Source organism: Terrapene carolina, unplaced genomic scaffold (genome assembly GCF_002925995.2).
Source record: "Terrapene carolina triunguis isolate 2854851 unplaced genomic scaffold, T_m_triunguis-2.0 Scaffold629, whole genome shotgun sequence".
NCBI classification, from domain to species: Eukaryota; Metazoa; Chordata; order Testudines; family Emydidae; genus Terrapene; species Terrapene triunguis.
Genome location: NW_020664980.1, coordinates 8,245,931 through 8,271,666, shown reverse-complemented (window position 1 = coordinate 8,271,666; position 25,736 = coordinate 8,245,931). Strand labels below are relative to the sequence as shown.

The following is a 25,736-nucleotide window of genomic DNA, read 5'->3' as shown; positions in this document are numbered from 1 at the left end:
CAACACACACAGGTCAGGAATATTTGTTAGTGGTAGGGAGAAGGTGATTTCCAACTAAACATTGAAGGTCTACAGTAGCAATTTAAGCTTTGAACTTTAGTGGGCTAGATTATTTAATATATAATAATGATCAGATGGGGGCACCTGTCATATGTACAAAGGCAACAGAGGAACTTGACTTGTGATGCTTCAGTATACCAGGATTCCTTTATTTAAAAACACAAAGCAAAACACTGCAATTTTCAACAATTATAGTAATGAGCCACTTCAGTTTACAACAGAGTAACTACAGTGGTTGGGACCATTACTGTAGATTACTGCAGAGTACTCGTTATAGAGGTTTTCTACCTTCCCTGCTGCTGGGCAGCAGGGGAACAATTCTTGATTTTTAAACAGTGAAGGGAAAAAGATGAAGATAAATTCATGTTAAAAAGTTAAGTGGCTATATGGTGCACAGTTTTTGTATGCTGAACTAACACGGAGCCAAATCGTGAAGTTCTCACCCAGGGCTAAATTTTGAGCACACTGAAGCCAGTGGCAAAGCTTCCAGGAATATCAACAGGACCAGGATTCAGTCCCATGTCTTCAGGCAAAACTCCCAATGGCTTCCAGGGGAGTTTTGCTGATAAGGCCTGCAGGATGTGTTCCTTTTGCACCAACTCCTAATGACCCAATAACTGCTGGAAAAAAAACAACCCTCAGGTATGGAGGGCACATGTAGGGAGAAGTGGGCAAACAAACAGGCCATTGTCTGGCTTTTTAAGTTCTTCTCCCACGCTCTTCCATTGGCACGGTTTACTTTGGCTTGACAAGTCTATGCAAACTTCTGGATTGGCATTTTACACATCTCTGTCAATCTGAGCTACAATCTAAGCCAATCAACCCCATTCCCTATCAGGGCCCTTTCAAGCACTTGAGTTGTTATGCCACAACATGCAAAGAAGCCTGACGTTACCTGTTTTATTGCGAGCAAGCCCATTGGATGGATGCGTGATCCTTTCAGAGCCCAAATCTGGCACATGGTGCCTCATAGGCATTTGGAGAGCTGCAATCATGTAATGATTTCAAGCACCCTTCATTGGCAATCAGGTTCAAGATGCCTCATGCTTCAGAGCTTAGATGTAGCCAATGCCTTGGGTTGGGAGTTGCACCACCACAGGGGATCGCCAAAAGGGAATTGCCATCCATAGGGACGGTGCAGCCTACTCCTCCAGTGCAGGGAGAGTGGGTTGCGTGAAAACCTGGCCCATTAATTTTACTTTGGCAGGATCCCTTTAGGAACAGACCATTTCAACAACTTTGTTATTGAAGCAAATATTTCAGCCTCTGTTTTTCACTCTTTTGGAAATAAAAGTCACTATTAAAATCCCTTGGGGACAGACGCAGAAGAGTTTTCTGCATATCACACCTAACAGAGCCGGCTTGCTGCGGCGTCTACAGCAGCCTCTGAGCAGCTAAGAAATGACTATGAAGGGTGTGGTTAAGTGTTTGCTATTCATGAAGTAAGAGAAAGAGGGAAGGTGTTTCCATAGGAAACCTAAAACTGACCCAAACTCCGGAGTCAGGATCACATTGGCACCTGGAGAGTACCCATTACACTCCAAGTGGAAACAAACTTCTCATAACTGCAACTCTATATTCCTCCCCCATCTGTTACAGCCCATTTTCCTATGCAAGGTTGTACATTTTTAATTGACAGTGATACCCTGTCACTGCCAGCCTAACCCACAGGAAAGGTCGTGTCGATGTCAAACCTCTCCCACCTCACTGCTTAAAAACCAAATGTCCTCCTTAGCTTTGAAAACGAGTCTGACTTCAGTGGCGCTTTGGACATGCACTCAGGAGCAGAGTTCAGCCTTTGAACGGCATGTGGAATTTACAAGCAACACCTGTAATGAATCAGCACTCGCTCATCACTTTTAAAAATGTTTCCTTTTTAGATGGCATATCTATGAATCATGCATAAACAAACATACATTTTGGTACTCCTGAGGGCATTCTGTGCCAAAAAATCCTGTACACAATATTTTAAAATTCTGCAAGTTTTATTTGTCAATAAATAAATGCAGAGACTCCAGCATGGCAGTGGGGAGCACTGGCCACTGGCTGCATGAAGGTGGGAGATCACCCTGCAGCTCCCCCACCACTCACCCCTGGGACACGGACTCAGCGGTGAGGCTGCACCCGACCCTGACACAACACAGGGCCTGGACCTGCCCCAGAAACACCCTGGGGCCCTGCCCCTCTGCGCCAGGTGCACCAGGTGTGGGGCAGGCAGGCTCAACCTGGCAGGATCCAGTATGAAGGGGCTCAGTGTGGGGGAATCCAGGTGTGAGGTAAGAGGGTTATGTGTGGGACAATCTGGGTGCAGGCAGCTCAGTGTGGGGGGGGGGTCTAGGTGTGGGGGGATCTGGATGCATAGAGGTTTGTTGGGGGGGGGGGTTCCAGGTGCAGGTGCAATGGGACTCTGCAGGGGCTTCCAGGTGAAAATTGTTGGGGCTAAGTGGAGGGGTCTGGGTGTGGGGGTCTCAGCGGGGGAGTCTGGGTGCTGGGGGAGTGGGGCTTGGTAGGGTGGGAGTCTGGGTGCAGCCAGCTGGGGGTCAGTGGCATGGGGTCTGGATGTGGGGGCTCAGGGCGGGCTCATTAGTGTGGGGGTTTGAGTGCAGGGAGCTCAGTGGGGGGTGGTCTGGGTGCAGGGGTGGGGGCCTGGAGGCAGGGAGTCTGGGTGCAGGGGGGCTCCAGATGCAGGGATTGAGGTTCAATGGGGTGGGGTTTGGGTATGGAGGGTTAGGGGGGTTCTGGATGTACGGGGTGAGGCTTGGCGGGGGTGTCTGGGTATGGGAGGTCCGGATGCACGGAGGTTGGGTGAATGGAGGAGCAGCTCCCCATACAGTGACCCCTCCCCCTGCAGCTGAGGAGCGATGGGGGGGAGGAAGCAGGGGAGGCTGATGACCTTCCTGCAGCTAGGGGAAGTTTCTGGGGATGGGTCTGATACAGCCCCAGCCATTCCTTGCAGGGGAAGAGGAAGTCCCATCCTCTCCTGCCTCCAGCCCAACTGGGACTAGCAGCAGATCCTGGCTCAGGGTAGGAGCCATTGGCTGGGATGTCCCCAGCCCCATGGTGATTTACCTCTCCTCTGGCTGTTCTGGGTGCCTGAAACGATGTACCTGCGCTGCTAGGAAGTGGTGTGTCACTGCTCTTGCAGCTTCCCTTTGCTTCCCTGTCAGAAAGTCATTTTTCTGCAGGGAAGGAAAGAAATCTGCGGGAGACATGAATTCTGCGCACATGCAGTGGCACAGAATTCCCCCAAGAGTAATTCAATATAGATGTAATTACATGTGGAATTAGTTTGCCAAGCTCTATTCAGAATACTATGGAGTCTACTGAAGTGACAATTGTACTTGATGGGTACAAAGCAATTAATGGCTTATGAATCACTAAACAATGGGGCTTGAGGGTGAAGTTCTTTTTCATTTATACCCTGTTTATCTTCTTCTGCATCATATAAAGTTGTCACTATTAAGCTCCATTCATAAAATTGTCTTTTTGGCAGAGAAAGTTGTTATCTGTATTGAGTGTCCAGCAAAATACAAAAAATACGCAACCAAAATATCCCATGCTGTATACAATACTGATACTGTTATTTTCAACATGGCATGATGAAAAAGGAAAAAGTTTCTGATCTTGGTGACACTAAATAAGTCCAATGAAGTCCATGGAGTTATTCCATATGTACGCACATAATTACTGAGATCAGAATCGGGTTTATGGATTCCAAACGTAGCTCAAGAGAAATAGGTTTTTATTCAGTTAAGACCTATCGGCAGAACCTACACTGTTCTGGCAATGGGCCTTGACCCTGACCTAGAGGGACCATGTCTGGAAGTGAGAGTTTAATATTCATGCCCCTCTAAACACTGCCAGACTGGGGTCCTATTCAAAACACTAGCCAAGAAGTAAAAGGCTCCATGTCTATTACCCTTTCCGTGAGGCCATCCAGATTGTAACGCTGGGTATGCTGGGGATGGCCATTTCTGACAAGTGTCCTCATGGAATTTCTAACTAGGCCCATTTATACACCACGTAAGTTCAGCACTTTTCATATGAGCAAACTAGAACTTCTGAGTGTTGATATGAACTGAAATGAACCTGCAAAGCTTGTCAGGGTCACCCATTCCTAGTCATTAGCTGACTGTCTGAGTGTAAGAGATACAGGGGCAAGTCATCCTATTAAAATACACCTATGGACAGGAGGGAGCCTGCATAAATTGCCAGAATTCACTGCATGTGTGGAAGTGACAGGAGATGAGGGTAAGCACCACCTTTCCCTTTACAGGAACTTCCTGGATTTGGGGCTGGGCAGGAGGAGAAAGCGGGCATCATGTATCCTACCAAACTAAGCATCCCATAGAGGGGAAGGAAGGAAGCGGAAGAGGTGGAGGAGTTGTCAGACTATAACTCACTCCAGGAGGTCTCCAGATATGACTTAGGAAAGGACAACACATACCTGTTATTTGGACCTGGCTCCTAACAGGAGGCTATTCCTTGTATATGTGCTTTCTGGGCGTGTGACAGGGAACTATTCTACAAAGACTCATTTTCTCCCTACCCACATAACTGTGGGGTCATCTACACCACTGACAGATTCCTAAGGATCCCATCATGTTCCTCTTCTAGAATTAACCTTTTGCCTCATCCCCATCAAATCCTGGAGGCCCCAGTGCTGTGGGTTACCACACTTCTGACTCAGATGACACAGCCCATTTCTGTGGAGAGACTAGAGACCCAGTTCTCATACAAATCCCTACAGGCCAACCCACAAGTAGCACTGATTCTACCTCTTCACTGTGAGGTCAGCCATAGACTCCTTGTCGGATTCTGAAGGAAGTGGGAGAAAGGTACTAATGGCTCATGGCTAATGGGATGAGAGCCCCTTGAAGTGACGACTAACAACAGCCACCGCAAACCCTGGAATAACAATACTTTGCACTTACAGGGATGTAGCACCTTTCAGCTGAAGTTCTCAAAGTGTTTTACACACACTAATTAAGGGTGTGTAAATAGGGTAGGTAAATATTATTTGCTCAATTATACAGGTAGGGGAACTGAGTCTAAGAGGTAAAGTAACTTGTCCAAGTCACACAGGAAGTCAGTAGCATAGGCTGGACTAATACTCAGAACTTCAGGCTTCCCAGACACCGATGTACTACTACTAGACGCATTCCCTTATACACTCCATGTGAAACAGTGACATTCTTTTGCTAAAATACATTCTCTACCTTTCTATATTCTGGTTTGAATTTACTTGGTATGCTGGGGCAAAAATATTTAGGAGGAGCCACCTTTTGCAAAACTGAGACTTATTTCCAACAAAACTGCACTCTACTAAAATCAATTTACTGAAACAATAAATCCTTTTACCCTATGGAGTATATTTGGAGATAAAACAGCTATGAACAAACAAGCAGTCAAAAAGCTAACAGAACGTTTGGAACTATTAGGAAAGGGATAGATAATAAGACAGAAAATATCATAATGTCACTATATAAATCCATGGTACATCCACACCTTGAATACTGCGTGCAGGTCTGGTCACCCCATCTCAGAAAAGATATATTAGAATTTGAAAAAGTACAGAGAAGGGCATCAAAAATTATTAGGGATATGGAACAGCTATTAAGCTGCCATATGAGGAGAGACTGAAAAGACTTGGACTGTTCAGTTTTCAAAAGAGACAATTAAGGGGGGATATAATAAGAGATCTATAAAATCATGAATGGTGTGGAGAAAGTGAATAAGGAAGGGTTATTTATCCCTTCACATAACACATGAATCAGGGATCACGCAATGAAATTAATAGGGAGCACATTTAAAACTAACATAAGGAAGCACTTCTTTACGCAACGCACAACCTGTGGAACTTGTTGCCAAGGGATGCTGTAAAGGCCAAAACTATAACTGGGTTCAAAAAAGCATTAGATAAGTTCATGGAAGACAGGCCCATGAATGACTATTAGCCAAGATGGTCAGCGACACAACACCATACTCTGGGTGTCCCTAAACCTCTAACTGCCAGAAGCTGGGACTGGACGACAGGGAATGGATCACTCGATAAATTGCTCTGTTCTGTTCACTCGTTCTGAAGCGTCTGACACTGGCCACTGTTGGAAGACAGGATTCTAGGCTAGATGGACCATTGGTCTGACCCAGTATGGCCATTCTTATGTTCTTAATCTTCAAGACAACAGGCTGTGCCATTACTTGATTCACAAACAATAAACCTTAGCATCTCTCTCTCTCTCTATATATATAAATAAACAGATCACTGTCCCACCCCAGTTTTTCTTCAAATGTGTTTTGAGAAACAGTCTAAACTTGATCGTTGCTCCTGGGTCTATTATAATCTTTGACAAATTAGAAATGGAAGAGCATAGACTCCTTTACGAGCCAGCAAGGGGAGTGTTCACGCACAGGACTGGAAGCCAGGGATTCATGAGATCAAATCCCAGTTTTAACACTGTTTCCTTCTATAGCCTTGGGCAAGTCACTCAGAAAACTGTCTGCTTTGGTGTGTCTATTTGTAAAGCTGGGATAATGATCCTTAGTTACCCCACAGCGATGTTCTGAGAATTAAAGCAATCTGAAGATGAAAAGTGCTGTCTAAGTGCTATGTATTCGTAGGGTTATTTTCTTATCAAAATACATTTCTGTAGATGTTCGGTGAAGAGAATTCTAGTTACTAAGTGATTCGACTGCACAATGGTGATGATGTAGACTGAGATTTTCGAAGCACTTGAGGGGATTTAGATACATAGCTCCTATTAATTACAATGGGAGCTGTGCATCTAAATCCCCCAGGCAGCTTTGAAAACTCAGCCCAGTGTCCATGTGCTCGTCACTCATTGGCGTGGGTTCTGTTCCTGGCTCTGCCACAAAATTAACATGTGACTGTAGGAAGGTTACATAAGCTCTATGTGCCTCAGCTCCCTGTTTGTAAAAAGGGGAGTAACAATACTTCCTTCCCTCCCAGGGATGCTCAGATACTGCTCAGATGCATGGCACAGACACATTAACAAATAAAGTGCTCACATTTTATATTAAGGTATCATTTTAGGGTTAATTATTAATAAATGTTTTAATAACTGATTAATCAATTGTTATAGACTGTTATAGACTCCACCAGGTGAACAGATTGCTTATAACTATGGCTTGCAACAGTCAATAAGATCTTCTACTTTCATGTTTATAACTATCTACAACCCAAACTACCTGTGTTCTACAACATGCTTATGATATCTCATCATCATATGTTAACCATTTATAAACGGAACTTTAATATACAATGACAGGTTTCAGAGTAGCAGCCGTGTTAGTCTGTATCCGCAAAAAGAACAGGAGTACTTGTGGCACCTTAGAGACTAACAAATTTATTAAAGCATAAGCTTTCGTGGGCTACAGCCCACTTCTTCGGATGCACGAAAGCTTATGCTCTAATAAATTTGTTAGTCTCTAAAGTGCCACAAGTACTCCTGTTCTTTTTAATATACAATGTGACCAATAAAATAAATAATAAGCATACAATCTGCATATGAGCTAAACACGTGCAGCAAAACTTCTAGGTATTTTGTTATAATCAGATCCTGCTAATGCACTTAAAAGATTTACAGGAACCAATTATCACCCTTTATGCCACCCACTGACATCAATTATTGCTCAAATTTCAGATGATGACAAAGTGTTTTAGAAGCCACTTAATAATCTGCTGTCTTTCTGTAATAATGCTTTTCACTCGCAGAGCTGTCCTGGGGCACTTCTGATTAAAGCTACTTCATCCCTTCCACCAGCAAGACTCTGAATATTGTTTGAAACTGATGCAATTATTTTAGAGTTTAAACAACTACACAGAAAAACGGATCGTGCTGAAAACGAATAAAATCAAGAGAGCTAAAACCTACATTTCCACTGTTGACCACAGATCCTACTAACCTACTTGTAAGGCAACAGTAGAGGGGTGCTCCTGCAATCTCTGTCTCTGTAAGGAGTTAAATCATCTAATGCTTTCATTTTCAGGGGGTCACTATGTTTCACCTCTGCAAATGGTTATGGAACGGCTACCTGCGAATACTTCTAGATTCCCCAGCAGGCTTTGGCGAGATAAGCTTAAAGGCCAAGGCTATTTTCACACAAAATTAATTTGGATTATCATTTTAAGTATCTTTCTTTTCCCCTTCTTCCCTTGAGACACACTGCCTAACTTTTGCCATTTCTGGGACAGATTCTGATACCCTCACTCACATGCAATTGTACATTACTCCCTGAGTAATCTGGCTGTAGCTAATGAGACTACTCATGGAGTAAAATGTTCCTGAACTGGAATAAGAGTATCGGAATCTGACTCTCTGATTCCTCCTTCTAACTTTTTTCATGGGCAGCCTGGAAATAAAACAATCAGTCCAATAAAGGTCTATGGGCCCATTTCTTTTCTCAGATAAGCTCACTGATTGGATCTGGGTGGAACGGTGTAAGTGGATACTGTATGGACTAGTGGATAGGGCACTGGAGTGAGGCCACCTGGACTCTAATCCTGGTTCTGCCATTCTCCAGCAAGTCATTTATTTACCACACCTCTCCGTGTGTTTGTTTCCCCTTCCACATTTTGCCTGCCTTCTTTATTTAGGCTGCAAGCTCTTTAGGGCAGTGACAGTCTCTTACTATGTGTTTGTACAGTGCCTAGCACAATGTACAGTGCCTAGCACAAACTCAGTCAGGGGCCTTTAGGTGCCTAGCATCATCATCATCGTCATTAATAATCCATCCCAATGATTGAAATAAAAAAAGAAGTCAAATCCATTTTCAAAATGGCATTTGCTCTGCTGGCCGTGAACAGTAAATAACGAAAAGCCACATTTTGTTCTCATTTACACCAACGGAGTTAATCCAGACTGACACTGCTGTAACTGAGACAAGCATCTGGCCCTAAATCTGTTCTCAAGATACTTCCACACTGTAGATATGCATCCACTCTGTGTACTAAATGTCCTTCACTTGTAAATTGTTAATACAATGAGAAGTGGTGGAGGATTTTCTGGTTTTTCTATTAGCATCAAACAAGTCCACCCTTAAAATGATTGTGCAATGAGCTTATGTTCTCATTCACGCACACAGTACCCATGAATGTTTTTTGTGGGCTGCCGTACAGATATGTTATAAAACAGCCCCAAACTGGCAAGATTTCTCTAAAACAAAAATCCAAACAAACTGAGCCTGAATTATTAATGGAGATAAGCTTTCTCAACTGATTAACAATAACTACCGCAAGCCTGGATTCAGCTGCAGAGCTGAACATCTTTGTGAAACCACACAATGTGGGAGCTCTACATATGGATTACACAGGGGTAAATAGTCCATTATGGTCATTAACAGTAGATGACTAGCAGAAGATTCCAGTCAAAGCCTTTGTACATTAACAATCCCTTATGGCAGCAGGATGGTGGGGAGGCAATTAAAAGGGGAAGTCAGTCTGTAATTTAAAGGAAATGGAACCCACTACAAAAAGGACAGGGCTCCACACATCCCACTGGGAGCAGCGTATGTGAAACATACTGCATTGTGCGGACAGAAGGCCCCTTGGTATCGTCATCCTACAGATGCAGAAGAATCCCACTCTCAAATGGTATGAGCAAAAAAAATAAAGAGGTCTTAATACTACTCTCACTCACCCTAGTGTAAATCAGGATTAAGACCAGAGAAGTCAATGGAGTTACACCAGTGTAGAACCAGGGTAAGCGAGATCTGAAAAAGACCCAGGAGACAGCCAATGACAGAAGCACTGGGATGCGATTAGTGAAGGGAACTGTATGTCAGGAGACCAGGGTTTTATTTCTGACTCCACCACTATCCCAGAGTGTAACCCCTTCCCCCCTAAAGGGGGATAATAAATCATAGCTATTTCACAGGGCTGTCCTGAGACCCACTGGGGTTAATTCTCCACTCCCTCACACCAGTGTAAATCAGGAGTAGCTCCACTGAAGTCAATGGAATTACTCTAGTGTAAAACTTGTGTGAGTGGAGACTCAGACCTAAGGCTTCTGAAAGGCTGTGAGATCCTCAGATGAAAGGCCTGATGTGAATGAGAATTAATCACTGGCCTTCTGGCTGCTGTTGCACCCTGTGTAAGACAGTGGTGTTCCCTGGGACAATGGCACTTTCATGAGATATAGCATATAGCTAACGCCTCACAAACTGCAACTCTTACATAGAGCAGTGGCTTAGTAGTCTAAGCATCAAGTATATAACGCTTAAACTCCCTAGAGACATAAGTTTAAACCCTCAAGTCAGTTTTCTTCCTTCTGAGGTGGCTAACTTGATTTCCATACTGTTTAGGGTTCAGAAAGAGAACAATATAGCTATATCTTAGTTAGGAGTGTAAGACTGGCTACAGTATATTCCTTTCTGGATCTACAAGAATCAGATTTAGATCCAAAAAGACAATAATATCCCTTAAAAATACTGATGATTAAAAGCATATCTAGTGAAGCATAAAAATGAGGAAGCAGGCTCACTACCCAGTGCAGCAGTGAAAGCTCAGTGAATAGACTGACCGATCAACTGTTTTGTTCTATGCCCCCACTTTGAATGCATATCTGGGAACCTTTCTCTAAAGCCTTACGCTCCGTTCCATCTGCCGTGCAATGGTTCTATTTCCAAGGGAAAAGGTGTTTGCCTAATGTGAGGAAGTTATTGGTAGTGCCTCTAATCAGCTGTTACCGTTAGTACAAGTGCAGTGATCAGGGGAATCAGACCACATGTAGGCAGAGCTGTGGCTCAGTAAATGCCCGCTCAATTTAATCTCTGCTGCCCCTCCCAAAGGGATAGATAATGGTTAATTAATCCATACTGGAGATTGTGCAACAGATTGGAAATCTGCTGAGAGAAGTTATGAGCTGAGTTTGGGCTCTGCACCAGCTGACTGAGGTGTGTCAGAGTCATTACACTCAGACAAAGGCTGGCTGAGTAAACCAAGGTGACCCATGAAAGCCAACGGTAATACAGGTATGCATATTATGTTGATAAGAGAAGGCTCATAAGGGACTGGATGGCTTAATGGAGTGGTAATTGGCTACAGTGCCTTTCACTGCCAGGTCACTAGTTTGACTGCAGCTCACGTTTGGAAGTGACTGAAAATCATTAGCCTTTTCCTAACAAAAGGCTCTAGTTGTAATGCCAGGTATTGCTGCTGACCTGTGTGACTCCTGAAGGAACACCCCACGCTTCAAGAACTGGTCACAGGAAGGGGAGCGAGTTCTAACATCAAGTTCTCTTCAAAGAGAATGTCTTGCCATCAGTCCCTCCCATATATACCAACAGGGCTCCTGCTCTCACATGGGGAGAGCGGCGGCGGCTCTCAGGCCTCGGGGCTTACACGGGCTGCATGCTTTCCAGGTTTTGGTATTAGAATGAATCAGTGGAGGGTGGGTTCTTGGGTGTCATCTGAACCTCCAGCAAAGAGCCCTTTTTGATCCCCCAGGTATAAATTTTGTACAATCAATGGGAGATGCACATTCTCATACTGAACGGCTGAATTTGGCCAGCTGGGCAGACTTCACCCCAGTGTAACTCCACCGACCTCAGTTTGTTCCAGCAATGTCCACTTAAGATGGACTTCACCTCCCTTGACTTGAGATGTTCTAATCATCACACAGACATATCTTACACATATTACGATGAATTCCTACCCCATCCCCGCTACACCAGGAGTAAATCTGACCCAGGTGGTTCTTGCTATCCCTATAAACAACAAGAACACCTCAAGTGCCTATGGTAGAGCCCTGAGTGTATAGAGCCCACAGTGAACTTATATCAGCAGCATATACTGTATGGATTAAGTCAAGGAATACTTAGAAATGTTCATTCTGCCTTCAGCAAGACTGATTCAAGCATCAACATTTTTAGCAATTTCTCTAGGATTTTGTGTGTGTGAAGTGCCTATCACAGCAAAGGGACTTTTCAGTCTGAGGCTTTGATGTCTCTCTAGCCACAATCCTACAATAGGTTTGAATTTAATGGAGATCACATGTGGCGTGAAATCTTAATAAAAACCAAAGACTTATGGCATGGCTTCTCCCTAAAAGGAAAGGTCTTGTGCTGTCTATAATGTCCTATACTCATAAATCTGGTCAATGTCTGATCCAAATTACTTTAGATCCACTTTCTTTATTATCTCACATTGCAGCAGTAACAAATAAATTGTTTGGGCACACTTAAATGTTGAGCTCATCTTTATCAGCTAGGAGCTTTTTAAACAGTATATTTCTACAGGATATAATAGCTGGTTATTGGCATGTGCTCATGACAAAGGAAGGTTTTTTTAACTGACTTAAAGCTTTTTATGTGATCAATTATTAGACACTACATTTAAACTGATAAGCTTTTGTTTCTCACGAAAGCTGCTTCCTTGTCTCAGAAAGTGCACAGGTAACTACATACAGCTGTTTGCTATTGGGAAGATTTATTTGATCTCAGTGATCAAATCTCATCTCTTGGGTCATCTAAAACAGGACTGGAAAAGGCATTAGGGAATACACTATATGGAACAATATTGCACCGGCAGAGGAACGGACCTGATGATCTAATAGGTATTTTCCATCTCTACCTTCTGTGATTCCCTAAAAGTCAGTCTTGGATCATGCTGCCTTTTTCTTTCTCATTAAATTCTTTGTATGTGACAGATCCTGTGCACAGCCTAATATCATTTCTGGTGACAGAAATTTGTCTGCAAGTCTAGGTGCAGTTTTAAACTTTTGCAAACCTCCTTATGCTGAGGGACATCTTCTGACTTTGGCCACGCTCTCTGAATCTGAGGACAGGCTACGATTCTCCAGTAAGAGTGAGTTGGCAATTCGGAAGTATAACAAAGCTTGTTTGGAAATCACAGTATATTATGAATCACTGGGACTACTAACACTGCAGATCTCAAAGACAGATTGTCTCCTGGCCAGCCTATGCACATTGCTATCTACTGGATTAGGCGTTCAACTAGGAGGCAAAGGGACCTGGGTTCTAATTCTACTCTGCCATTGACTTGCTGAGTGAACTCACCCATCTGTAAAATGGAGATAAAATTGCTTACCCTCCTTCGATACACCTCTCCCTACTTTGAGACCTACTGATGAAAAAATGCTGTACACGTGCAAAGTGTTACTGTTGTTCGGATTCTGGAAATTTGTTACAGAAGCTTGGAGTCCTGCTTATTTCAATGGTTTAGCTTTGTTTTATTCCATGAGCATATAAAACCCATCACTTTAGTCTGATAATAATAATATTTTGCACCTCTATAGTGTCCTCAAGCTGAGGATCACAAAGCACTAATATATTTCATTGGAACACTTTTGCGAGTAGGTAAGCATTACCGCTCCCACTTTACAGACTGGGAAACTCAAGCACAGGGAGATTAAGTGATTTGGCCATGGTCACACAGTAAGTCAGTAGAAGATGGCAGAACTTGTGAATTGCCATCCTGAGCATTAACCTCAAGACAACACTCTTCACCTGCCAGACTTTTATGCCCACACAGTGTTGGAGGATGTATTATTAATCTATGCCACGTTTCTCTTTCAAGTCACTGGAAAAAATGTCCTAGGTTTAGTTCTAATGCAGACCTGGGGCAGAGGGGAGAGACAGCAGAATCCTTATACCAGAGCTACATTCTCAGTGGATCTCGTGGAAATCACTGGATACTATTTTCAAATCCCTGCCCCTCCCCAGAATATTAAAGGATAAGACAGTAGTTACTGGGCTCTTTTTAAAAACAAAAATAGGTTGCTGATTCGGCCTGATGGGCTACTGGTTTCTTTGTACTACTGTGATTGGAAATCCACAGATTCAATACTATTGTTTATCGTTGGTACTACAGCAGCACTTAGAGGCCCCATGTGAGATCAGGGCCACACTGTGCTAGGTGTTGTGCGAACACACAGTAGGAGACAGCCTTTGCCCCAAAGAGCTTATTCTCTGAATAAACAAGACAGACAAAGGGTCAGAGAGGGCACAAAGATGCACAGAAGCCAAGTGAAGCAGCTTGCCCAAGCTCACAGAGAAGGTCAGTGGCAGTGTCAATCTCCTGATTCCCAGATCAGTGCCCCACTGGATCACCCTTTATCTCCATGCAAGCAAGTCCAATTCTCCCATTGTCTGGTTCATCAAGGATTGGAGGTGTGGCAGAGGCAGCAGGCTCACTCCTTAGGATGTGTGGAGTATATTTCATCATCTCTACAGAAACTCCTACAATGATGAAGGTTTGGGTTGTGATCTCCAAAGGGCTCCACTCCAGGCCTCTTTGGCAATATAAAAATAAGATACTATAGTAATAGCTACACTGTGTACTATTGCAACAAGCAGCTCCCTTTCCTAATCTGTGTCTTTTAAATTCAACATATATCTTATTGCATTTCTGTTGGTAAAACAATCTATCTAATCCAAAATATTAAAATTTGTAAGATGCAAGATTAAAGATAACAAGCAACTTCTGGTTAAGCAAGAGACCCAGTTTGCTTGTGGTGCCATGCTAGCACCTCAGTCTCCGTTCCTCCCAAAGCTGTGAAACCAGTCTTCTCATCTCAGTCTTGCAAGTTAACAATGAATGTGGCAGCTTCACAACTGACAATCCTTTAAGACACTGTATTTGTAACCTGATGCTTTAAAGAAATAATAAAGCAAGTCAGATTTAACTCAACCAAACTGATTCTTGGAGCAGCCAAATCTCTGGCCGTTGACCTTCTATGAGCCCTTGAAACACTTACAAGACTGAGCCATTACAAACATTGAATAATCTATCTCCCCATGTAAGTCTTCTCACACTTCTTATCAAACTGTCTGTACTGGGCTATCTTGATTATCACTTTAAAAGTTTTTTCTCTTACTTAATTGGCCTCTCAGAGTTGGTAAGACAACTCCCACCTTTTCATGCTCTCTGTATGTGTATATATATCTCCTCAATATATGTTCCATTCTATGCATCCGAGGAAGTGGGCTGTAGCCCACGAAAGCTTATGCTCAAATAAATTTGTTAGTCTCTAAGGTGCCACAAGTCCTCCTGTTCCACTTACAAGAAGGAATCGGAAGTGGAAATACAACTATTTCATTAAATAAAATAAATAAATAAACAGAGATATCCTATCTCCTAGAACTGGAAGGGACCTTGAAAGATCATCGAGTCTAGCCCTCTGCCTTCACTAGCAGGACCAAGTACTGATTTTGCCCCAGATCCCTCAATGGCCTCCTCGAGGACTGAACTCATAACCCTGGGTTTAGCAGGCCCATGCTCAAACCACTGAGCTATCCCACCCCCCATGCTAAATATCAGGGTTGGAAGGGACCTCAGGAGGTCATCTAGTCCAACCCACTGCTCAAAGCAGGACCCATTCCCAGACAGATTTTTGCCCCAGATCCCTAAATGGCCTCCTCAAGGATTGAACTCACAACCTTGGGTTTAATCAGGCCAGCGCTCAAACCACTGAGCTATACTTTGTACAGCAACCAAATTCAAAAGAGGGTGTAAAGAGCAACGACACTAACAATCCCACAGAGTCAGAAAGGATGTACAGTGTGATTTCTCAGAAACAGAAGTTTCATCTGTGGAGTGATAGGAAGTTTGGTTCCTTTGAAGACAGACAGCAACGTTTCAAACTAGTGCTGGTTGGTATGATTCCTATGGCTGGGTTGTTTACTTGGTGCAAAGACCTGGCCAAAATCACTGACGTTTCAAAACCTGTGGCAAAAACAGGGTGTGATCCCTATAGGGCTGAAGCTGCTAACATGGGCTAGGCTGTCTGTGATTCACTAATGAGGCTGCGGGAGAGGCAATGAATGTTTAACATAGTTAACCAGGCTCCAAAAAGACCTCTAGAATTCTCTTATATGCATGGTGATAATGATAGCAAAATCTGGCTAACACAACATTAGTCAATGAAAGGAGCAGAGATTCACTGAAAACAAGAATGCAGAAGGCCAGCAAATATATGGGGCCAAATTCTGCGCTAATTTACACTCTATGTGATTCCACTGCAATAAAGAGGTTCTCACAGGGTATAGATCAATGCAGAATTTAGCTCATGAACTGTACGTTTGAACATGTCTTTCCTAATAAGCAATGTATGATTCTGTTTATTAAGGTGTTTTATATCACATCTAGTCCCTCCCTTGTAGACCACTGTCTCTGGGAGTAGCACTTTATGTCAGTAAATTCCAACCACTGTTGTGAAAAGCTGAATGTTTATACTTAAATTACTAGTAGTCTGCTATTCTTAGCTTAGTGGTTGTAATCACAACACAGTAACCCTTACCCAGCCAGAGTTGGAAAGTTCCTCCAGAGTGACTCCGCCAGTCCTGACGACTGTACCACCCAGTTTCAGTGCTAACAAGTTTGCCCAGCTGAACATCATAAACACTAATGGGCTAACTCCCAATCCCACTTACTTCTGTTTAACTGAAATGGATTAAAATGTGCAGTGATATAAAGCTACAGTTATGCTAGCAATACCACGCTGTCACATGCACAGACAACTGGAAAATGAGAGGCACCCCATGACCGGTATTCCTCAGCTGTACATATTTTGACCGAAATAATGCCGTTTCTTTCCTCTGACTCCATTTGTCAGTTTGGCAAAAAGACAGTTGAGCAGGGCCTTTGTGATTTTGGAGAGAATCAAGGGAAGAGGAGTAGATGTCGGTGTGGTACCTTTCCTTTTCCTCTCCTGGCCATGGGGCACTTCCTGCAGTACAGTGCTTTGGGGAGCAGTAATGGAGATGAAGCTAGAGGTGGGAATGGAGTTAAAGTGCAGCAGTAGGGAGTCAGGAATCTGGATTCTGTTATCTGTTCTGTAAATCAACCTCCTTGCTCTACTGTAGCGGTTCTCAAACTTTTTGTATTGGCAATCCCGGGGGCTGACAGCTCACAACCCCCACGTAACCATCTTGTGACCCTTTGAGGCTAATAAACCATGACCCCCAATTTGAGAACCCCTACTCTACTGGATGAAAGCAGCACTGAAGGCCTCAACCTTTTTTGTTTTCATAATTAATAAGGCATAATACCAACTCTGTGTGCTCCCCGGCAAGCAGAGAAGTAACAGCAACACCTACCCATCTCCCTGAACTCCATGTTCACAAGCTCCAGCCAGCAAGCATCAATCTCATCCAGGTCGTAGCGGATCACTCCCTGTGAGCACGTCCTGTGGACCTCCGAAATCTCAGAGACAGACAGACTGCTTGGGGAAACCTGTGGAGACTCCTCTAGCAGGGGCGTAATCCTAGGAGAAGAAAAGGAGAGCGTAAGAAGGAGCTGCAGTAGGTAAAGAATTTATCATTAGAAACCTGACTACAAACTATTTATCCCTAACGCCCTGATCCTGCCAACACTTATGTATGTGCTTAACTTTAAGCAGTCCCATCACGAGCAGTCCCATCAAAGTCAACGGGGCTACTCACATGCTTAACGTTAAGCATGTGCATAAGTGTTGGCAGGATCAGGGCTCTTACACACATGCCTAAATTTTCAAAAGTGACTAGTGATTTTGGGTGCTTCAGATTTGGAGGCCTGACTTGAGCCATGCAGAAGGCATGATGCTCAGACAGTGCTGAGCAACCACCCTGTGAAAATCTGGTGTCTCAAGTTGGGCCCTCAAAATTGAGGCTCCCAAATCACAAGTCGTTTATGAAATCTCCATGATTTTTTGGACACTAACAAAATACATTGAAAAAGATGAAGATCCAGCCTACACACAAACGTTGTACCGCTTTAACGGTACCCATCAAGTTAGGGTGAACCCTACCTAGCATGGCCACAGTTATACCGGTATAAAAGTCCATATACTGGTATAGGTTATTCCTGCATGAGAAGGGGAGTAAGCGCCACTGGCGTAAGCACTTTTATATTGTTATAACTGCAACCACACTAGGGGTTCCACTGGTAGAACTATTTTGATAAAAAGGTAAAAAGTCACCCGTCTAACTGACACAGTTATACTGTAACCACAATCTGTGCAGACTAGGCCTAATTTACAGGAGGAAAAATGCTCATGTGCTGACACTAGATGTAGTCTTTGTAAACACCAGGGTCCCTATTCATGTAGCAACGGCTTCACAAATGAGAAGGACAGTGAATGTTCAGCACAAAGGCGAAACCCCGTGTGTTTCACCCCTGACCTCGCAGCAAATCTCAACGTTCAAGTGACCCACATTGCAGACACTCTCGGGATAGAATGCACCTTTGCAGCAAAAGCTTGTAGTGTGTGGGCACCATGGGAAGTGCAATCTCTTTTTCTACCCTTTAATGGACTTATATTCAGTGATGTAGGCAGTGGTTTATCATTGCATCAGGAGCCGCAGTTGCACTCCCCTAAAAGGTACGTGTGGTATCGTGGGAGACCCTGAGAGATGCTGGCTATTTCGACAGGATACTAAACCTTCTTGGTTATCTATCAACCCATAAGGATCGTTGCCATAGCAGGTGTTGTTTTTAATTGATATATTCGCATAAGCAGTGATTAATGCAGAAGGATGTGTGCCCTGCATCTTTTTAAGCATGTCCCAGGAGCTGTAACAGCACGAAAAGGGCATAGATTGACTTCCCCTCCATATACCTTGGCATTGCTTCTAACTGAGAAGCAGATGGTAGACAAGACAGCCCAAACAGAGGTAAAGAAACCACCAGTGAGCAATTACACATCACTAATTTTCATTTCCTTAAAATAAACAGGAATAAAGAACCTCCAGGATAACAACTCAGCTGCTTAAAGCGGTGGGTCAAGGAAGGTGTTTAAAGAGTCAGATGCGCTGCTGCTGTAAAAAAATACTTTGCGCTGCTTGCAATCCGGGTGGGGTGACTGCCTTCAGATGAGAAAGAGAAGGATGTGCCAGGGTAAACAAGACACTGCACCAAAACAAACCATTTGAGCTTAGTTGGGGGGGAGGGTTCTGTTGATCTCTTTCAAAAGAAAAATAATGTGAAAACAGAAAAATATCCACATTCGACTTTGCTAAGTATTTGGTTTTTAGGTACTGGAGAGGCTATGCTTTTCAAAATGTACAGTAAAGCACTCGCCACAAGCGTGGTGCTTTGCCTAGTGGTTAGAGCAAGGCACTAGGATTCAGGAGGTCTGGGCTGTATTTCTGGTTCTGCTGCTAACTTGCTGCACGAGCTTGGGCATGTCTCTTACCCTCTCTGTCTTTTGTTTCCCAATCAGTAAATAGGGATAACAATGCTTACTTGCTTCATGGGGGTGAAGGCATCTGAAATTGATCTATGAGCAGAAGGATGGTCTGGTCTGGTGGTTAAGGCACTGAGTTGGAACTCTTGAAGCAAGGTGCAGATCCCAGCTCTGCCACAGACTCCTTGGGCAAGTCACTTAGGGCTTGTCTAGACAAAAATTTAGTTTGCGGCAAGGTGGGGTGTGAATCTACCCTGCACTAGCCTGCCATGAGCTAACTGTCCACACAGACCCTACTGACGCTCATTAACAATGTGTTAATGCACTTTGATCTAATCCTCTTTGAAACTGTTGGTGTGCGCCAGCAGGGTCCACAGAGACAGTTAGTGCGCGGCAGGCAAGTGCGGGATAGAGTTACTCCCCAGCTTGCCATAAACTCATTGTTTGTGTAGACAACCCCTTATTCTCTCTGCTTCCCATTTGTAAAGTAGGAATAATAATCCTTCCCTTCTCTCACCCTTTGCCATGTCTATTTATACTTTAAAATGTTTGGGGTAGGAGCTCTCTCTTACAATGTGTATATGGAGCACATAATACAATGGGGATCCAGTCTTGGTTGTCCCCCCTAGGCACCAGCTTAATGCAAGATCAGCCCCACTGGTCTTCTCCAGCGGATGGTGATCGACAGCGGAAGTGAAAAACGTTACTGCATAAGGTATCTGAACATGAATCCCACGGATTAGCAATAGAGTCCAATGCACACTCTTGGCTGAGACAGCATGAATATTTGTAAATGCGTTTTAAAACTTGTATAAAGATTGAAGTACCTCGAAGCAGAGCCCTACAGTCAGGGGTTTATTTGTTCAGGTCCAGGACTGCACACTGAAAGAATGAAGATAAACTAAGCTTATAGTCAAAGCACAGGTGAAACCATGTGTCTGTTGTTTGTGTTTGCTGGGCTACTCAACCCGAGGGAGTGAATTTGAGCTTGGGGGACACTCACAAGGAGTTTGGAATTTAGCGAGGAGTTTTCCAAACTCCCTCTACATTGCTATAACCACTGAAAGTGCACAAAGATCCCAAGTTTTATCTAGAAACTAGGCAGAGAGGTTTAGGCCCAGTTCAGTAAGATCATTAAGTAAATTCACTCGGCGTACTTGGCTTTGTAGCTGTCAGGCTTTCTGAGACTGAAACCGGATTCCAGCCACAGCATGCAAGCCAGCTGTGCAGTGGACTCACCTGGGTGCTTAGAATGCTGCTGGTTAAGCATTCACAGCAACCATTGAAAATGCTGCGGTCATCTGGGAACTTTCCTTTTCTCAACAGCACTTTTCTTTCCAAGAAAGCCTGCCAACTGAGGACTGGGGTCCTGCCTTCTTGTGCCCGCTACACTTTCCGGAGTCCAGCTCTGTGAATGCCTTATTGTACCATTATACTCCCTAAATCCTGGCCTTAGGATGTAGAAAACTGTTAAACAAGCATCTTACCGAACAACAACGGTTTGCAGCTCTGTAGAGCCTTCCATCTAAGGAGCCCCAAGTGTTTTACAACCATGGATGAACAGAGCCTCACAATATCCCCAGTTTACAGATCATGGAACAGACTGATCGGTCCAAACTTGTCCACACAATGAGACAGTGGAAGACCTGTGAATAGAATCCAGGAGTCCTGATTCCCAATGCCTGCTTTAACCTCTAGTCCACACTACTCTAAATTTAGTCTACCTTCCCTCTCTCTTTTTAATGATGCCCCCAATCACCTAGTTCTGCACAAGAAAGCTGTCCACCCTGTGATGCCATTACTTGCCCGACATATCCCTGCACACAGCTATGTCCAGGAAGGACTTAACAACCATTCCAGACATTCCTTTTCTCCCAGAAATCACTCTCCCTCACTTTAGTCTGAGCAGAACTTATCGCAGACTTGTGCAGAGCCCCGAACTTGCAACATTTTTATTTGCAAGTTTGATCATGAAATGATTTGAATTAGCACAAATGTGCATGGGACTCGGGTTAGCGCTCTCCTTACTCCTCCAGCCCAGCTCGGGCAGGTCTACGTTACACTGGAACCTACTAGGCACGCTACCAAGTCTGACGCTGCTTCTGGCAGAAGAAAAACCACACAGTGCATTGAGCTGTGTTAGGCTCTCTACAACAAGGCTTTTCCTTAACGCTAAAAGGGGGGTGGCCCCATCAGTCTTTCATTTATTTTTACTGCTCCCTTAAGGTAATCCTTTAGTCAGCCCTAGGCAATATGACAATGATACAAGAGAGAGCAGCTGTCAGTTCTTTGGGACACTCAATCATTGAATGCGTTTTCCCCACACAGCCTGAGAGAGTTTGCTGGCTTACCTCCCTCTGCCACCCTGTCCTACAGCCTTAGGAGCCGCCCATACAACAGGCTGTTCTCCTGCACCTCAGGAGCTTCCACACCAGTCTCACTAGATGTAAACACGGAGCTGCTGATTTTGTTTTATAAAGCAGCTCAGTGGTCTGAACACAATCCCAGGAGCCAGGAACTCCTGAGTGCCAAGCCTCCCTCTCCTGCTGTCTCTGTGGCCTCAGGCACTTTCTGCCCACGTTTCCCCTTCTGCTAAATTGGCTTCATAATATTACTGACTTCAGGAGTAATAAACATGACATCACATGCAATTTTTAATGGCGTATCTTATTCTTTTTAAAAACAGATGATTGTTATCCATAAGAATTCATCTGTTCTTCACACACTTCATTCTTGCCTCTTTTACCCTGCATTCAGCAGAATCCCAGATTTCAAGAGAGCCGTCAGGAATGACCAATACGAAAGCTTTGGGCCTAGGTCTCTGTGGGAACAATCTATCTTTCGAGGAATTAAATACTTTCCTCTCACACCATGAAGGATTAAGCCATTTTTTCCCTTCATGTGGTGCTTTTATTTCTTTCTGTCTTGCGAGCATTACTACACATCTGTTGGCAGCAACCTCCCACATGTTTTGATTCCGAAGTCAAACAAATAACCCTACCTCCAGCTAAATCTGTCTGCATCAATCTCCTCACATTGGTCCCTGTGATATCAGAGGGTGTTTTCCCCCTCAGAGCTCACTGAAGGGATCACTGAGAATAATCACGTGGACGAAGTGCCACTTCAGGAAAGAAATAGCCAGCCTGGATTTTTATATATACTGCTCTGTACAGAGCTGGGAAATCTAATGTGAAAAAGCACAAGTGAAAAGTAGGCTACTCCAGCCTCCGCTGAGATGTGGTAAGCCAAGCTATGACAGCTATTACAGTCATTTACTTTGAGGGCTATCAGATGGGGACGAGAAGCCAATGAAACTCTTGTTATTCTTAGACTGTGAAGCTAGAAGCAGAAGAATGTGGTTGTTAAGGATAATGCTGCTTTTTCAAGGAGCTCAGGAATCCTGCCTCTCTCTCAGTGAGGTACTGTTTCCATAATAATGAGCCGATGCTGACCTACCCCAGCCAGAAAGGAGAGACTCTGTGCCTAGGTAGTCAAGTATCAGGGGGTAGCTGTGTTAGTCTGTATCCACAAAAACAACAATCTGTTAGTCTTTAAGGTGCCACCGGACTCCTTGTTGTTTTTGTGCCTAGGTAGGTTAGCAGCTTACACAGATGGACAGGCAGACAAGGGGCTTTAAGCCTGATAGGGCTCTCTGCACATTCCCAATCACACACACCCTACCCCACCAGCCACAGTACCACCAACAGGCAGGGGCGGCTCCAGGCACCAGCGCACCAAGCGTGTGCCTGGGGCAGCAAGCCAGGAAGGGCGGCCTGCCGGTTGCTGTGAGGGCGGCAGTCAGGCTGCCTTCGGCGGCGTACCTGCAGGAGGTCCGCCGGTCCCGCGGCCTCGGCGGTAATTCGGCGGCGGGTACGCCGAAGGCACGGGACTGGCGGACCTCCCGCAGGCATGCCGCCGAATCCGCATTACCAGCAGACCTCCCGCAGGCATGCCGCCGAAGGCTGCCTCACTGCCGTGCTTGGGGTGGCAAAATACATAGAGCCGCCCCTGCCAACAAGCCAGGAAGTGTGTGTGTGTGTGTGGAGGGGGGTAATCAAAGGAGGTGATGGGGCCATGCCTATCTTATTTTGTATAGGGGGTCCTCTGCAAAAACCAGGCCATCCCTTAGTTTTGTACAATGATCATTTGTGATCAAATGCTCACCCCTCCCACACAGTGCTCAGTAAGGAGTGTGTGCAGTTCAACAACTGCCCTGGCAAGTCGTGTAAGTGCACCCCAGGGATCCAATACTATCTCGCAGAAGGCACTGAACTGACAAGTCTTTGCTGGAGCTTTGCCATGCAGCAATATTTGATCAACTGTAATTGTGGGTGAGTTCAAACTGGATGATATGGGATGATACATTAAAATCCCCAATTAGGAAATACCGACAGCCAGATACCAATCTCTTTTACACTGAGTGACCCCTTTCGCCCTGCAATACAGCAGATCAGGATCTGCCTGCAAGTCCTCGTTCTACATTTTGAAGCTGTTCCTCCCTTGTCGAGAATTAAAGGGTGGAGCTCTTTTTTCACCCTCTGAATGAATGTGAGGTTAATGCTTTGTCTTAGGTGAGATGAGTTGGAAACATCAGCTCAGCCACCAGACACTGAGCTCCCACTTCCCAAACAAAGTGTCCCAGAATTGCCCATCACATGAGAAAGCCTCTTCTCAAGTCTATTATCTACCAGGCCTCAGAGATGTCAAGGTGGCTCCACTCTCTGCCAGTGGAGGAAGGCTACGGGTTCAGTGCTTCCACTCTCTAGACACACTGAGTAGTACCCTACTCCACAAGCAGTCCCACTGAACTGACACAAGCCCTACATAGGAATGTACAACATTACAACTACATACTCCTGAGAAACCTCAGGATGAACTGTTTCATAATATGATGGGCTACCACGCAGAAACTCACTGGAATTCCTCCTGGCCCACCCTCCCACACAAATGGAGATTGTCTTGGGGAGGCATTGCGATTCAGGGCCCAGTCTAATTCACAGAAAAGTTAATGGAAAGGCTCCTACAGACTTTGATGGGTCTTGGACTGAGTTCTTGAGCATCTGACTGGAAACATTAACGGTCAGAAGATGGGCTACATCTTGCATTGATTTAAATCAGCATAGGCTGATTTCCACCAGCAATGCATCCTGCCCTGCATCTCAATATACCTCAGCTACTCCAGGTGTTCCTGGAGTCACTAAGATCAAAATCTGAGCCTGAGACTCTTTGAAGCTATAGAATCACGTTGTAAAAGGGTCATTTCACTTCTTCATCCTTCCCAGCTAGATAAACTGTGCCCAGCTCTCCCCTAAATACAGTAGAATTCTTTTTACTTCAGTGAAGTTAACTCTTGAATTACATCAGCGTAAATGAGACGAGTATCAGGCCCGTTGAGTATTATAGTCTTTACTGGGGGCCAGATTCTGACTGTGATTGTAACGCCACTAGCATCAGAGAGAGTTACTTCTAATTTACAGCAGTGCAAAAAATATCAGATTTTGCTCCTGGATAAGACAAACCGAGGTCCTGTCTGCTCTGTGTAGACGTTCAAGCTCCCAGAACATCATTTGTAAGAGCAGGGATGTCCTGACCAAATGCGATTACACTGCTGTATAATGTGCTGTGAGCAAGCTGTCTACTACCCTGATGGCACAGGAATCCTTGTAGATGATACCGCAGAAGGTGGCTGCCCTCCTGTATGTATATAATGAGTGGGGCACTTTGGGATGCTTTGGAATGAAAGGAATCACATATCACACTTATGGATTGGTTCTGGACACTGTGTAATAAGAACCAGGATGAAGAGAAGCGAAGCGAAGCTGCCTCATCTGCCATTAACTTCCTGGATGGGAAATGAGCAGGCACTCGCTGTCAATTCTCCCGCATTCTTCAGCAACTTTATAGCATCACGTGTCACACTTGCCATGAGCATGACAACAGTGTCACACATCATGACATTCAATCACAGGAAGAGCTAGAACTGAAAAGCAAAGCACGGTGCCAGCTCTGACAGCTCTCTGCAAACTCAGGAGCTGAAGCTTGCAGCAATATTTGCACAGATCACATTTCCTCCTTGAAATATCACATCATGACACAAATGTCAATATACAAACATGCTGCAAGGAAACAAACAAACACAAAGCAACAAACTTGATTGTATTACAGCCTTCAAAAAAACGTCTGTGGCGGGGATATTTTGGATCATGCCAAACCTGAGGGCCTGATTCTCCCCTCACTTACACCGCTGTGAACTGGGAACAGCTTCAAAGAAGTCAGAGAGTTACATTGGTGTAAATGAGAGGACAATCAAACATGCTATCTGTGCTTACAACTGATTTTAAAATGGGGCTGTCAAAGAATTTATCACAGGAGATGCACACGTCTTAGACATGTTCCCGGCACTGCTCATAAAGGGGGGCACAGCTGCAGGGATGGGGTTGATGGAACAAGGGACCAGCATGGCCATCTCCACTCTGTATGCCAGTTCATTGACAGTGAGGAGTTAACATGGGCAGACAGGGGTTCTCTCTG

The 25,736-nt window shown here is 44.5% G+C and overlaps 1 protein-coding gene across 1 annotated transcript in view; it reads right to left on the bottom strand.

Annotated features, from left to right (window-relative positions):
• JADE2 (jade family PHD finger 2) overlaps nt 1-25,736 on the bottom strand; it is a 139,019-nt gene that overhangs the window by 40,870 nt on the left and 72,413 nt on the right. The window contains exon 5 of the mRNA XM_026659491.2: nt 17,140-17,306. Within this exon, the coding sequence (XP_026515276.1) occupies nt 17,140-17,306 (167 nt within the window). The remainder of the gene's footprint in view (nt 1-17,139; nt 17,307-25,736) is intronic.